The sequence below is a fragment of the Chelonoidis abingdonii genome, chromosome 4 (genome assembly GCF_003597395.2).
Source record: "Chelonoidis abingdonii isolate Lonesome George chromosome 4, CheloAbing_2.0, whole genome shotgun sequence".
In the NCBI taxonomy this organism is placed as follows: Eukaryota; Metazoa; Chordata; order Testudines; family Testudinidae; genus Chelonoidis; species Chelonoidis abingdonii.
The window spans coordinates 60020252-60034894 of record NC_133772.1 but is presented as its reverse complement, the minus strand read 5'-3'; the positions used below and the strand labels follow the sequence as shown (position 1 = coordinate 60034894).

General features: G+C 39.7%; 1 protein-coding gene across 1 annotated transcript in view; it reads right to left on the bottom strand.

Annotated features, from left to right (window-relative positions):
• DCDC1 (doublecortin domain containing 1) overlaps positions 1-14643 on the bottom strand; it is a 441595-nt gene that overhangs the window by 239719 nt on the left and 187233 nt on the right. The window contains exon 10 of the mRNA XM_032768514.2: positions 9538-9708. Within this exon, the coding sequence (XP_032624405.2) occupies positions 9538-9708 (171 nt within the window). The remainder of the gene's footprint in view (positions 1-9537; positions 9709-14643) is intronic.

Below are 14643 nucleotides of genomic sequence, written 5' to 3'. Positions count from 1 at the left end.
AAGTGTGGTTAAAAATCTAACTGTGTTCCACTGAAATCAATACACATGATCTGGACCTTAATGACAAGCTGTCTAATCAAAATCAAATACTTCATAACATATATCCACATAAGCATGCAACTTCAACACTTGAATTCAGCCACTTCTGAAGAAAAGACATCTCGCAGGGAGACAACAAATGCAAAATTTCTGTAAAAATACAGCTTTTATTATACACTGTAGAAAAGGCTAGGGATAGGAATTTTTTGATAAAGATCCCTTATTTGGGGATAAAATAATTCCATTATGAAAAATGCTCTAGAATTTTATTGTCCACACAGAGCAGGCAGTGTACGGGTTTTGAAGGTCCACCCAAAATAACATTATAAAGCAAACTGCATCATATTTATATAAGAGTGAAGGGCTAAACTGACTCAGCCAAGAAATACTCAAGGTATTTGATTCTCATTGCCCTTCAGTGAGGCATAGGCTCTTAAACCACTTTTGAAAATTAAAATGGGGTGGGAACAAAGGGGAAATCAACTATAGCTGCATCAACTGCTTAAATGCCAGACAAATCTGAGGAATATGCCATTTACACAATTCAGGATTAAAAGTCTGCATTCTGTCAAACAACAGTTACAAAGCAACAACTCCCAATAGACATGACATACAAATTTGACATTCCATAGAAATAAACAATGGCACTTTAAAACAATCTAGCCTGGGAGCACAAGCAGAAGTAAAATATTTTAAAAATGTATTTCATCAACCTATTCTTCTAATGTGCTCCTTTACTTAAAAGGATATGATTTGGTCATATATGATTTAATTAAAACTCAGGCTGCACATATACAATGCTTAATTCAATGACAATTTAAGATGTGTAACAAGACCTGTCATCATTTGGGAAATAGATAGGCAAGTATTTACTGGTTACCGAAAATAAAACAGATTTTTACCCTCAGATTAATCTAGTGTTAGCAACAGGAATGTACCCATTTTATAATGAAATAACAGTAACTATACATCAAAGGCAAGAGAGTTGTGTTAAGAACAGGGCCGGCGCTTCCATTTAGGCGACCTAGGGCACCAGGATTTGGGAGGGCATTTTGCCGACCTTGGCGGCAATTCGGCGGTGGGGGGTCCTTCCGTGCTCTGGGTCGTCATCGGCAATTCTGTGGCGGGTCTTTCACTCGCTCCGGGACCCGCTGCCGAAGTGCCCCAAAGACCAGGAGTGTGGAAGGACCCCCCCCCCCCACCGCAGAATTGCTGCCAACGACCGGGAGCGTGGAAGGAGCCCCACCTAGGGCGCCAAAAACCCTGGTGCCACTCCTGGTTAAGAAGAATAAAACAAAACACTTCTCATCAAAGGTAACCGCACTTTCTCCCATTTTATAAATTAAAGGTCTGTCCCTGGAAACCTTTACTCACATGAATAATCCTTAAATGAGAACTCCTACTGAAGTACATGATCAAGCCCTTAAAAGTAGACATAAAAAATAGGGGCAGGAAATATAGGAATTAAAAATTGATAGTTACAATTAATAGGTATTTATTGCAATATATATTTTAGAATAAAAATTTCTGTAAAAATACAGCTTTTATTATACAGTACTGTACACATGGTGCTATAAGAAAATTTTCCTTGGGCCCAATTCCTGTTCCCATTGAAGTCAATGGCAAAAGTTCATGTGGTTTATGTCTAAAAACAGTTTATGTGCTGCCTGGGTTTTTTGTGTGGAATATAATTCATACTACTAGAGTACATAGCGCAAAATATAATCTCATATAGACCGCTATCTATTCTGACATACTACAATGAAAAAAATCCAGAGTACAGTAATGAAACAATGAATAATAATGTTTAATTTTCAATGATCAATAGAAACATTGTGTCAAGTAATATCCCTGAGCATGCTGTAGGCTATAATAGCTTAAGAAGTAATAGGGGGGGAAATGAAGTTATGGGTGCTGAAATTAACAAAGTCCCTGGCAGCTACTCTCAATTTGCATCTCTGAGGTGAAAATCACAAAAAATATTCTTGCTGACATACTTCTCAGTATAAAGGTATAGCTGATGCCTTGTTAATAACATGACTGCAATCCGAAGAAGTGGGTATTCACCCACGAAAGCTCATGCTCCAATACGTCTGTTAGTCTATAAGATGCCACAGGACTCTTTGCTGCTTTTACAGATTCAGACTAACACGGCTACCCCTCTGATACATGATTGCAAGAATATTTACTCCACGTTTAGCCCAAACAATATGAGCACAATACACTGAAGAGAGCCAGAAAACAAATATTTTGAAAATGTCCCACGTTATCAATGCATCTTGTGAAGTTAGGGGTTTTTTTTTTTTAAGAATTTATAAAAATGTAAACACTGTATGCCATTCAGTAACTACTTGAGCATAAGGCATAAGGCTAACCAGTCCCAAGACAAGTTAAACATACTGAAGTTTGGATATTTTTCTTAGCTTAAGTCCTTTGTTATTTAATGATGAACACATCTTTTTGCTGATTCAATACCTTTTATTCTGTGTATCCATAAGTTTGTAATGAAGAAATGGCCAACTATAAAGGGGTAAAGAAATGTACTAAAATAGCTAGAGCCCTCACAGACTTGTATCCTTTGGAACAGAAAATGTGCATGGATATAGAGGAACAACCTCTTAATAACAATAACAAAGTATGAATATCTGTTTAGGTTGAATGTGTATAGAGTCTTATTCACAAATGTGAAGATACATTACTTTTTCTGAGTAGATTCTGTAGAAAACCTGCCTATGATGCATGAAACTTTTATTAATTGACTCTTTAGTCTCCTATTAGGCCAGCAATTAAGTTGTTTCAGGGCACTGGTTAAAATTTAGGTAGGAAAATTATAGTTTTGTGAAATAATCGTGTAAAATACAAGCATAAAGCATGTGTTTACTTTTGGAGTTTAATATGAAAAGTACTATAAGTGAGGACAGGCAAGAAGGAAAATTTTCAGAAACATCGAAGCGGTAAAGAGTAAATTAACTGCTGTGTAGAAGGTCAATCTTCCTGAGACTGAAACATCTAAACTATGGATTTGCAATATTACAGTTACATCAGTGTCTACACCAGTGAAAAAAACCTCAGTGTAGATCAGTCCATTTATATCAGAATACTAGTTATATTTTTGGATCATCTACTTTTCTTGTTGACTTCCTAGCAATAAATTCGCAGGACATCTACAGACCTGTCAAAGTATACAGAGAAAAAACCTGCCTCGTTACAAAAGACATTGCATGAGATCTAATATTTCAAACTAGATGTAGGGTTCTTAGACATGTTATCAACTCAGTAATACTCCTGCAGTATATTAAACAGCAAGAAGCAAAGGAAAAGTAATATTTTCCTGAATGTAAATAGCGACTTATGAGTGTACTTTACATTAGAAAAATGCATTCAGGTACCTCTCAAAACCAGGCCTATTCATGGTGTGGCCTTTATAATCTTGATGGGTTAGTATCACCAAACCGTTATCTCAGGGCAGTGACTGTGCCAGAGGTTCAAGCCCTCAAAGGACTACAGTATCAGGATTAGCAGGGGAGAACTACCATTAGAAATATCATTAGGTCTGGAGAAGACAGGAACACACAAGGGAGAGTGAACACAAGTAATACACTCATAAATCATCTAAAAGACCGTTACTCACCTTTGTAACTGTTCTTCAAGATGTGTTACTCATATTCATTCCAATTAGGTGTGAACGCACCGGGTGCACGACAGTCGGAAGATTTTTACCCTAGCAACACTCAGTGGGTCAGCTGAGGTGCCCCCTGGAGTGGCGCCCTTATCGCGCTGGATATATCCCCCTGCTGACCCAGTGCCCCCTCAGTTTCTTCTTGCTGGCTACTCCGACTGAGGGGAAGGAGGGCGGGTTTGGAATGGATATAAGCAACACATCTAGAAGAACAGTTACAAAGGTGATTAACCATCTTTTCTTCTTCGAGTGCTTGCTCATATTGATTCTAATTAAGTGACTCCCAAGACCTACCTAGGTGGTGTGGCTGGAGTGAGATGTCGCGGAGTGAAGGACCGCTGAACCAAATGCAGCATCACCCCTGGACTGCTGCACTATCGCGTAGTAGGAAGCGAAGGTATGTACTGATGACCAAGTTGCTGCTTACAGATCTCCTGTATGGGCACATGAGCCATGAAGGCGGAGGACAAAGCTTGATCCCTAGTAAAGTGGGCAGTAAGATGCATAGTTGGGGCACCAGCCAAGTCATAGCACACACAGATGCAAGATGTAATCCAGGACAAGATCCGCTGTGTGGAAACCGGGAGGCCCTTCATCCAGTCTGCCACCACTACAAACAGCTGGGTTGTCCTCCTCAAGGGTTTTGTTTGTTCAATGTAAAAGGTGAGGGCCCTGCAAACGTCTAGAGAATGCAGCTGCTGCTCTCATCAAGAAGCGTGTGGCTTTGGGTAGAAGAATGGAAGGAAGATGTCTTGGCTGACATGGAAGGCAGACACCACCTTAGGAAGGAAGGCAGGGTGTGGTCACAGCTGTACCTTGTCCTTGTCTTTATATGGTGGATCCAACATGAGGGCTCTAAGTTCTGACACGTGTCTCACCAAGGTGATAGTGATGAGAAAAGCTGTTTTCCAGGAAACGTACAGAAGCAAGCAAGTGGCCATTGGCTTGAATGAGGCACCCATTAGCCTGGATAGGACCAGGTTGAGGTCCCATGTAGAGGCTGGATGCCAAATTTGCAGGTACCCTTGAAGAACCTGTTGACCATGGAATTAGAGAAAACAGAGCGCCCGTCTTCGCCTGGGTGGAAGGCCGAAATTGGTGCTAGGTGTACTCTGATGGATGAAACTGCCAGGTCTCACCATTTCAAGGACAAGAGATAAACCAGGATGGTAGGTACTGGCACCTCCAGAGGGGCAGTATTGTTCAGGGCACACCAGCAGGAGAAACGCTTCCACTTGGCCAGATACGTGTACCTAGTAGAGGGCTTTCTGCTACCCAAGAGTACGTGCTGCACCGAGTGGAAGCAATGCAGCTCAGATTAAGTTAGCCATGCAGCATCCATGCTGTGAGATGGAGGGATTGCAGGTCCAGATGACACAGTATGCCGTGCTCCTGGATGATCTGGTCCAGCCACAATGGGGGTGGAATTGGTGTGGTCACCGACAGATTGAGGAGAGTGGTGTACCAACGTTGCCTGGGCCATGCCAGGGCGATCAAGATTAAGCGGGTCTTGTCTCTTCGCAATTTGAGAAGGACCTTGTAGACCAACGGGAATGGATGAGAGGCATAGAGCAGATGATCTTTCCACAGCATCAGGAAGGCATCCGGTAGGGAGCCCGGGGAGTGCCCCTGGAGAGAGCAGAACACTTGGCACTTCCAATTCTCACGAGAGGCAAAAAGGTCTATGTGGGGAAACCTCCACTTCCGGAAAACAGAATGCATAACATCCGGGTGAATCGACCACTCGTGAGTCAGGAAGGACCTGCTTAGGTGACCTGCCAAGGTGTTTTGGACTCCCAGGAGAAATGACGCTACCAGGTCAATTGAATGGGCTATGTAGAATTCCCACAGGCGAATGACTTCCTGACAGAGCAGGGACAATCGTGCTCCCACTTGATTGTTGATGGAAAAACATGGCCGTTGTGTTGTCTGTGAAGACTGTGACACAATGGTCCTGAAGGTGTTCGTGGAACACCTGACACACCAGGTGTAGTGCTCTCAGTTCCCGTATGTTGATGTGCAGGGTTATCTCTTGTGTGGACCAAAGGCCCTGTGTCTGAAGGTCCGCAAGGTGAGCACCCCAACCCAGAGATGATGCGTCCGTGGTTAGGACTAGGGAGGGCTGTGGGGCATGGAATGGCATCCCCCCACATACGAAGTCGGGGTTCAGTCACCAAGCCAGAGAGGTTAAGACTTCCGTCAGTATTGTGAGCACTGTGTCTAGATTGTCTCGACCTGGACGGTAGACTGATGACAGCCAGGCCTGAAGTGGACGGAGACATAGTCTGGCATGTCTGGTCACAAAGATGCAAGATGCTATGTGTCCCAGTAGACCGAGGCACGTGCATGCTGTCGAGGGCAGGAAGCTTCGGAGGCCATGGATAATGCTCGCCATGGACTGGAAGCGGGCATGTGGAAGGCATGCCTGGGTGAGATCTGAATCCAGGACTGCTCTGATGAAGTCTAATCTCTGGATTGGCTGCAAAGTGGACTTTTCAACATTGAGCAGCAGGCACAGCTGTCTGAACAAGTTCATGGTGAACCGAACATGGGATTGCACCTGGAGCTAGGATCGACCCCAAATGAGCCAGTCGTTGAGGTACAGAAACACTTGGATTTGATGTCGACGGAGTGAGGTAGCTACGACAGCCATATGCTTTGTAAATACCGTTGATGCTATGGATAGGCCGAAGGGGAGGACAGTAAACTGGAAGTGTCATTGACTGACCACAAAGTGAAGGAAGCGCCTATGTGGCGGGTAGATCGCTATATGGAAGTACGCGTTCCTCATGTTGAGGGCAGCATACCAGTCTCCAGGAAAGGGATAATGGTCCCCAGGGAAATCATGTGGAACTTCAACTTTACCATAAATTTGTTGAGTCAGTGCAGGTCCAGAATGGGCCGTAGCCCCCCCAATGCCTTGGGGATTAGGAAGTAACGGGAGTAAAACCACCTACCCCTCAGATCCCTTGGAACCTCCTTTATAGCTCTGATAGCCAGGAGCATCTGGACCTCCTGTAGAAGGAGTTGCTCGTGAGAGGGGTCGCTGAAGAGGGATGGGGAGGGAGGGTGGAAAAGGGGGGACAAAACAAATTGAAGTCCATATCCACTTTCCACCGTGCGTAGGACCCAGCGGTCTGACGTTATGCGGGACCACGCAGGGAGGAATTAGGAGAGGTGGGTGGGGAAGGATCCTGTAAGGAGACTGGTGCTCTGCCCTTGGGTGCACCTTCAAAAGTTTTGTTTGGGCCATGCCGATGGTTGGTTCTGGCCTGTCTGAGGACGAGATTGCCTCGTCCTAGCACTGTGGCTGCATCTTCTAAAAAAGTCCTGTCTCGGCCAGGGATTAGCGTAGGTGCTCTGTGGTTGGGGTCGTGCATGGGGCGCGTGCACACCTAATTGGGATCAATATGAGCAAGCACTCGAAGAAGAACATCCTTTTATTAACAATTTCATTAAGCAGATGAACAATGCCACAACTATTGAAATATACAGAAATGGAGAAAAAACGTAAGATGTCCAGTATTCACGATTTCATACTTCTATCCCTTGGAGAAACATTAAGATGCGTAAGAGAATCATCAGATGGGTGTTTCCTGATGGGCTTTCCTACCCACTTAGACTAGGCCATACATTTTATCCTGAGTTTCTTTTGTGCCCACTACACTCATACACCATATCGATACCGATATTGAATTTCATGGAAGTCAAAAAGTACACCTTGAGGTGACTGAACCATGAAAGGAAAACTGACACAATAATCAAATAAACAAAGATCTCATGGCTAAAGTATGTTGCATCTCTGACATATTGGCAATGTGCCTGTCAGTAGTGTGTGCACAGAGTACTTCTAGTCCTACAAAGCTGTTGGAGAATTTATTGAATTGCAGTTCCATTTTTCATGTTTTCTGACAGACTTGCACAGTGCTGCTACTTCAAAGGCTTATTTTACAAATGAGTTTTGATGTGACACTTGCAAAGTCCTGCATATACACTGGCAATTAATTACAATTTCAAAATTAACCACCAAAATTCATTTGCTGCTTATTGCAGCAAGTCCAAAAGCAAGTCCCATCAGACTCCTTAGGAATTTTAAAAGATTAATTTTTGCTTATAAAAGCCTCAACATGAGCTTTTTCTAGAAAACCATAATCTTTTACAATTTATAACCATAAGGACTCATATATACATGACACATGGACTATGTGCATCTGAGGAGTAAATCTTCACAACCCTTTCTTAAGTTTGAAAGCATTTTTCTAGTTTTAAAAATAATATTTGCACATAGGGATCCAGTGCCTTGAAACTGCAGTCCAACCAGTCCTAGCAGAATCAAGTGTACACACTTATGATCCTTTGCTTTACATTACCAGTGATGAAACAGGAATTTAAAAAATAAACAAATTTAATGTCTCTAAAGTGGTTGCAGTGACTACAATCAGTGTCCACAGGACTTCACTTATTTTAAGATGGAAGCCTTCATGGGACTCCTAACACTGCCACACTTTTATAAGGATAGCACTATATCTTCCAGTGTTATTTTTTTGTATAGCTGTGTTTTTTTCAATGAATAGGGCATTGTAAGCCGATCTGAAAGGAGACGAAGCATGGATGATATCACAAGAGTTAGAATCGTACAAGTGACCTCACCAGATGAAGGGAAAAAACATTCCCCATGTTATATAAAGTGTTACAGAAATGACTTAAACTAAATTCATCTAAAGCACTCAAACTGAAATAAGTGTTTGCACAAGGGAGTTGCACTGATTTATCTACATCAGTTGAAATTGTTCTAAACTGATTTAATTAAATCGGTACAACCAGTATGTGTAGACAAGGCCTAATTTACGTGAAGCTGCCTCAGAACATTCAGGATTTTCCACTAGAGTGCTACAGAATCCAGTGTCCAAAATTTAGGTTCCGCTTTCAGTCCTTTACACATGGCCTAGCCTACAGTAATTATAGAGAAGTAATACTGCAAATTCTGAGGTAACCCTGGTTCTGATTCCTTTTTCCCTTAGACCAAAGTAGATCAGGAATAACTTTATAAAGGAGTTTTAACTGGAGTACACCTGATGTACATGAAAAGGGATCAGAACACATATCCATTTAGGAGGACAAATGGGACATTTTTAAGGGTAATTGTTATGTTTATATACATAAGCTACGTATCATCTTTGAGCACCGAAAATGATGCCAAACCACAGGTCCTTTGCTGACCATAGGCCCAATTCAAAAGTCAATAGAAAGACTCCCATTCATTTCAAAGGGCTTTGAAGCAAGGCTCGTGGGTTCAGTCTGTGCATCCCAGTGGAGATGCTGAGCAACAAAGGTCATGAACTGTGGAAGTTCCCATCTGCCCATGTGCTTGCTGGGAGCACTGACTCAAAAGTAAGACTTTATTAGGAAGGGGTTTTTTTTGAGAAATTAGTTTTAACTATGGTTTGAAGCAATTATATTTAGCCTCTGTTAAGTCTGCTCTTCCATATTTGTTTATGTATTGTCATGACACCAAACATCTTCATGCAACTGCTGAAATCTGTAACAGTCATACTGGCATCACAGCTGGAATATAATTGGCATTTACAAACTTTCCTTTGTTCTTTATTTTAATTTCAATTATTTATTATTACAGAATAGTGTCCTGTATTAAAAGTAATGAAGAAACATAATCCTCATATTGAATAATACAAGACTCAAGAACAAATATAATTCACAATTCAAAGTAGGTATATCTGATATTAATGTCTTAAAGACAAAGTGGATTTTTTTCTTTGTATCAAGATGGGAAATTGTGAAAGCTATTAAACTACACCCACCTTTAGCTGCAAGCCCTGTGGGAGAACAATGTTTGCTGGAAGCCTTTTAATGTGTTTGTAGACATAAGAGGCACACTGCTCCTGCTCAGCCTGCAATTGTGGGGCAAGTTTTGAGAGGTGACCTTTGTAGCTCTTGATAGCCACTTGCAGTTCCTCAATCAGCTTGTTCACCTGAAGGGTTAAATTACAAGAGCTGTTAGCAAGAGGCAATTGTTGATGTCACACCTACAAGAATTTTCATTACAAACCTGAGGGAAGAGACAGCTTTTCAGTGCAAACTTTGAATGGAAGTTTGGAATGTGTTTGATCTCTCTGTATTCCTACTGTTTGTGTCTGACAGAGAAAGACCACACAAGAAATATACACAACAGAAGTGATGGGCGAAACAAACCTTTTTTTATATATATATTTTTTTCTGGTTATGGATGGCCACAAAGTTCATAAGTAGGTACATATGCGTGATCATCTTTAATTAATTAAAATGTATCAGTCATTCAAATCCCCTCTTTTTAAAAATCTTTTCCATTCACAAACAGACTGGTTATAGTCCATAACATCACCAGTGATGCATAATGGATATAAATAAATTTGTAGTTCAAAAAGAATGGTTCTACTGGAATTACATCTGCTTGGATATATTTATTTATATGTTTTTTTTCCAGATTCCATAGCAACGTTTTAAAGACATTTACATGTCTTTAATCGGAGGTGCTCACATTTTTATTTTAATGAGAACAGTGACTACATTCCTCATGACTCCACAAATCAGTAAAAGAGATGCTCTACTTAGCCTCGAGGTTTGAAAAAGTTTCAAAGATGGCTTACCCATTTAGGGGTAAAAATGATATTTGGAAGACACAATATTGGTGCTATAACTAGAGTTTAGAACTCATATCCTGGGAACTATTAGCAACAACTGCCAATATAAAATATGTAACCACTAGCATCATGCGTTTAAATCTAGCACATCCCCTTTCCAACATCCTGGGAGTTGAAATCAGCAGGGATGCTATTGCAGACAGTTCCCAGATTTGAACTGAAAGAATATTTACACTATGAGAGCTTTGGAATTATCCATCCCTTTGGTTCCAGAAACCCCACATTTCAGGGTATTCATGGCATGCTGCAAGACTTATCTATTTATAGAGATAGTTTCATAATTAATCCTTAACATTTTGATCCAAAACATGGAGCTATTTTTTAAAAGAGCATATACACAATTCATACTAATTTGGAGGTGCAATTACTATCACTACATGTCCATATCAAGTATTTTTGCACATGATAAAACATAGTTATGCATCTAACCATATTTAATAATTGCATTTTTCATATGCAATTGTGCACCTAATAATGAAAATCAGATCATGAATATTATTAGTTTTGTCAATCTTTAAGAGATGAATAGGGTGGAGTGAGCATGGTCAGTAAAAGAATTATAGCTTTATAGTGCATATTCAGACACTTTTCTTATTGTTCTATTTTAATGAATTTTTATATAGAGAGATCGAGAACACCACACAGGCAACTGTGTTATATAAGGCTACATACAAACTCATTTATAAGTTTTAAAATAAGAACAAAGTTCCTGTGGCTGATGCTACTAGATTAGAACTCTGAAATGTATGTGTAAGCTTTGTCAGAATTTTTCTGTGCTATATTTAACAGATTTGAAGATATTAACAAGAATTTTTTTGATTAAAATCACATACAGAATATCCCTCTATCATTACTTTGCAAGATACACAGTCCTATGACATAAGATTTCTAAATTCCTGCATATTTAAAAAGACTATGGACATTGCTATATGGGACTAGGTCACTGATTCATCCAATCTAGTATTCTGTCTCTGAACTAGCCAGTACTAGCTGTGTCAGATGAAAGATGGGGGAAGCTCCATAAAGAACAAGTACAGAATAACCTGCTTACAGCAGAAGTTTCTTCTTAACCCTCATCAGTTAGTGGCTTATGACATGAAGGATACTTTTTAATCAAATGTGATACAATGGTGGATGTTCTCATTATTGATATTAATATCTAATTCTCTTTTTAAATCCTGCTGAGGCTATGTCTACACTAGAGAACTTACAGCAGCATAGCTGTACTGATGCAGCTGTGCCACTGTCAGATCTCTCATGTAGTCACTCTATGCCAACAGAGAGAGCTCTCCTGTTGACATAATTAACCTACTCCCAATGAGTGGTGTAGCTATGTCAGCAGGAGAATTTCTCCCAATGACGTAGCAGTATGCACACTACCACTTATGCTGGCATAATTTATGTCACTTAGGGGGGTGGAATATTCACATCCTGAGTGACATATGTTTTGTGGACATAAAGTGGTAGTGTAGACATAGCCTAACCTATTGGTCTCATTGATATATTGTAGTAATGAATATGCTAATTAAGTGCAGTTTAAAAAAAGCACATCTTTTGATCAGCTTTATGTTTGTTGCTTTTCAGTTTTATCAAATGTCCTTTATCCTTTTAGTATTAGGGAAAAGTAGATAGATTTTTCTGATCTACCTTGTCTATACTGTTTGTTATTTTTGTACATTTATCATGTTCCAGCTTATTCTTCTCCAGTCTAAACTACACAGTGCCAATCTTTTCAAACTCTCTTCAAACAGAAATTGCTACAGGCTTCTAATCTTTTCTTGTCATCCATCTGTAAATCCCTTGTATTTCTGTTATAACTTTTATCATACAGGTGAACAGAATAAATTACAATGTTCCAGGTGAGGGCGATTAGACTAGCATTACAGTATTTTTAGTATTATTTTCTATCCCATTTTTATATATCCTAACTGTTTGTTTGCTTTTTTTGGCTCTCAATGCACAACAAAAAGGTTTTCCCTGAACTATCCATAGTGATCCCCGTATCTTTTCCCTGAGTGGCAACAGCCATTTTTAGAACCCAGCAATGTGGATGAATAGTGCAAACTGTTCCCTCCAATGTGCATTATATTACTTTTGACAACAATGGATTTCATCTGTCATCATGTCATAATTTACCTAGCTTTGTTAAGTCTCTCTGAAGTTACTGTACTCTTCACTCTTAACTAACTTATATGATTTTGTTTCATCTGCAGTTTTTCCCACTTTACTGTTTGCATCTTTTCCAGATGATTAATAAAGTAAAAATCATCAAACATAATACAGAGTCTGAAGGCACTCTATTTGTTAACCTTTTGCCATGTTGAAAACTGACCATTTCCCCCTCATTCTTTGTTTTCTGTTTCTTAGGCAGTTTTTTGTAAGATTTTTCGAAAAACAGAAAACAACTTTTTTAGGTGGTTTTAAATCTTAAAGACACATTATTATTTAGTTGATTTTCCTACTGCAATGGTATTGGGTTATATAATGTAAATGTTACTTAGGGTGAGGACTGTTAGAACACTTTCTAATAAATGTGTTCCAATGTTATATTTTCACAGTTACCCTGATATCATCAAAACCCTTTAATGTGCATAGAGCCTGACATTTCAGAGTCACTTATGAAGTAGATTCTCTTCATATGCCATATATAGAAATCCACTTTACATACAATTTTTTTATTAAAATAATAATCTGAAAATGCTCAAGCTGTTATTTTAACTTTATCACTCAGTTGGGGGTTTTGATGGTGTAAATATTTCAGGATTTGGCCATCCACTGTTATCAGGAAAAAAATACCCATAATTCTTTTGTGGGAAATTTTAGGACGTTTTTTCAGGTAAACTTTATATACATTTTAGTACCAGGAATTTTTTACAGAAGTTCCTTTTGTTGTTAGGTAACAGGCTATCCCAAAAGGAAACCCTACATGTGACCCAGGAGAGTTATATTAAAATCTAGTAATACAATACCCCCAAACTATTTTACATAGTAAGAATTTTTTTCAATTCCCAGATGTTGTTAAAGGTGTGTGTGGTGGTGGTGGGGGGATTGGAGAAAGACTCCAATTCTCCATCATGAATCTTTTTTCCTGCAAATCCTTTTTTCCCCTTTTTCAAAAGCAATTCTGAATAGAGGTAAAAGAAGACAAAACTTGACCTTTTGTGATCCCAGCACTAATAGGTCTGTTCATAATTCAATCTGTGTGTGTGTGGAAGCATCCATGTGGAAACATGCAGGCCTGAGAGACATAAAGCCTTTCCCTTTAAACATTATCTGACCCTATGAGTCCTCTTCACAAAAGAAGGCTTACGTACTCATAAGTTGAAAAAATGCACACTCTCACTGTGCTGCAGAAGGCCTAAACATTTCACTCCTCATTCTCCAGGAAAACTCGACAAGGAAGTGACACTAGTACAGGATTTAGGTGGGTCTACGGTAAGTGAGCAAATTGCTTCAAGAAAAAGTGTATGGAAATAGGGAAACCCGCTATTTCTCCTATTAAAAATATAGGGTCAGGTCCTCAATTGGTGTAAATCAGTGTAGCTGCACTGACTTCAGTGGAGCTGTGCTGATTTACACCATTTGAGGATTTGATCCACTATGTACTGTAGCCTTGCAAAATTCAACTCAGTGAAGGAGAGTAATCTTTTTTGGTGTGATAATCAAATATTCCCCCCCCCTCCACTGTTAGCTGAACTCATCTTGATGAAGGGTGCATGTGTAGCTGTTTGAGCCTGGGTTTATAAATGTTCATGATACTTTGCAAAGCTCCTATACTGGATATACTTATACAGAATATGTAGGTTTTATTCATACCTCTCAATCATATACTTTGTACCTTTAATATTTAAAGGTGCTCCTGTGAAGTCAGAACAAAAATCTGTGAGCTTTATTTTTATTGTAAATGTATATAAAAGTCATCTTATTATTCATACTGCCTCCTGTTTCTCCTGTTCTCCTTAATACTAATGTCAGCTGAAATGCTACACAACTCACAGTCCACACATTATCAGGAAGTGCTCTAAGATACTTCGCACTAAACCTGTCAATTGAAATTCTCACAAAGAGTAGAAGACACACAAAAATAGGAATATCAGCTTAGATTTAACAGACCAAGTTTTCAGCTGATGTACATCAGCCAATCTCTGACAACTTCAGTGGATCTATATTATCTAAGGGTCTGGGTCCAGCATCCCTAATGTGTTTCTAAACTAGGTCTGAAAAGTG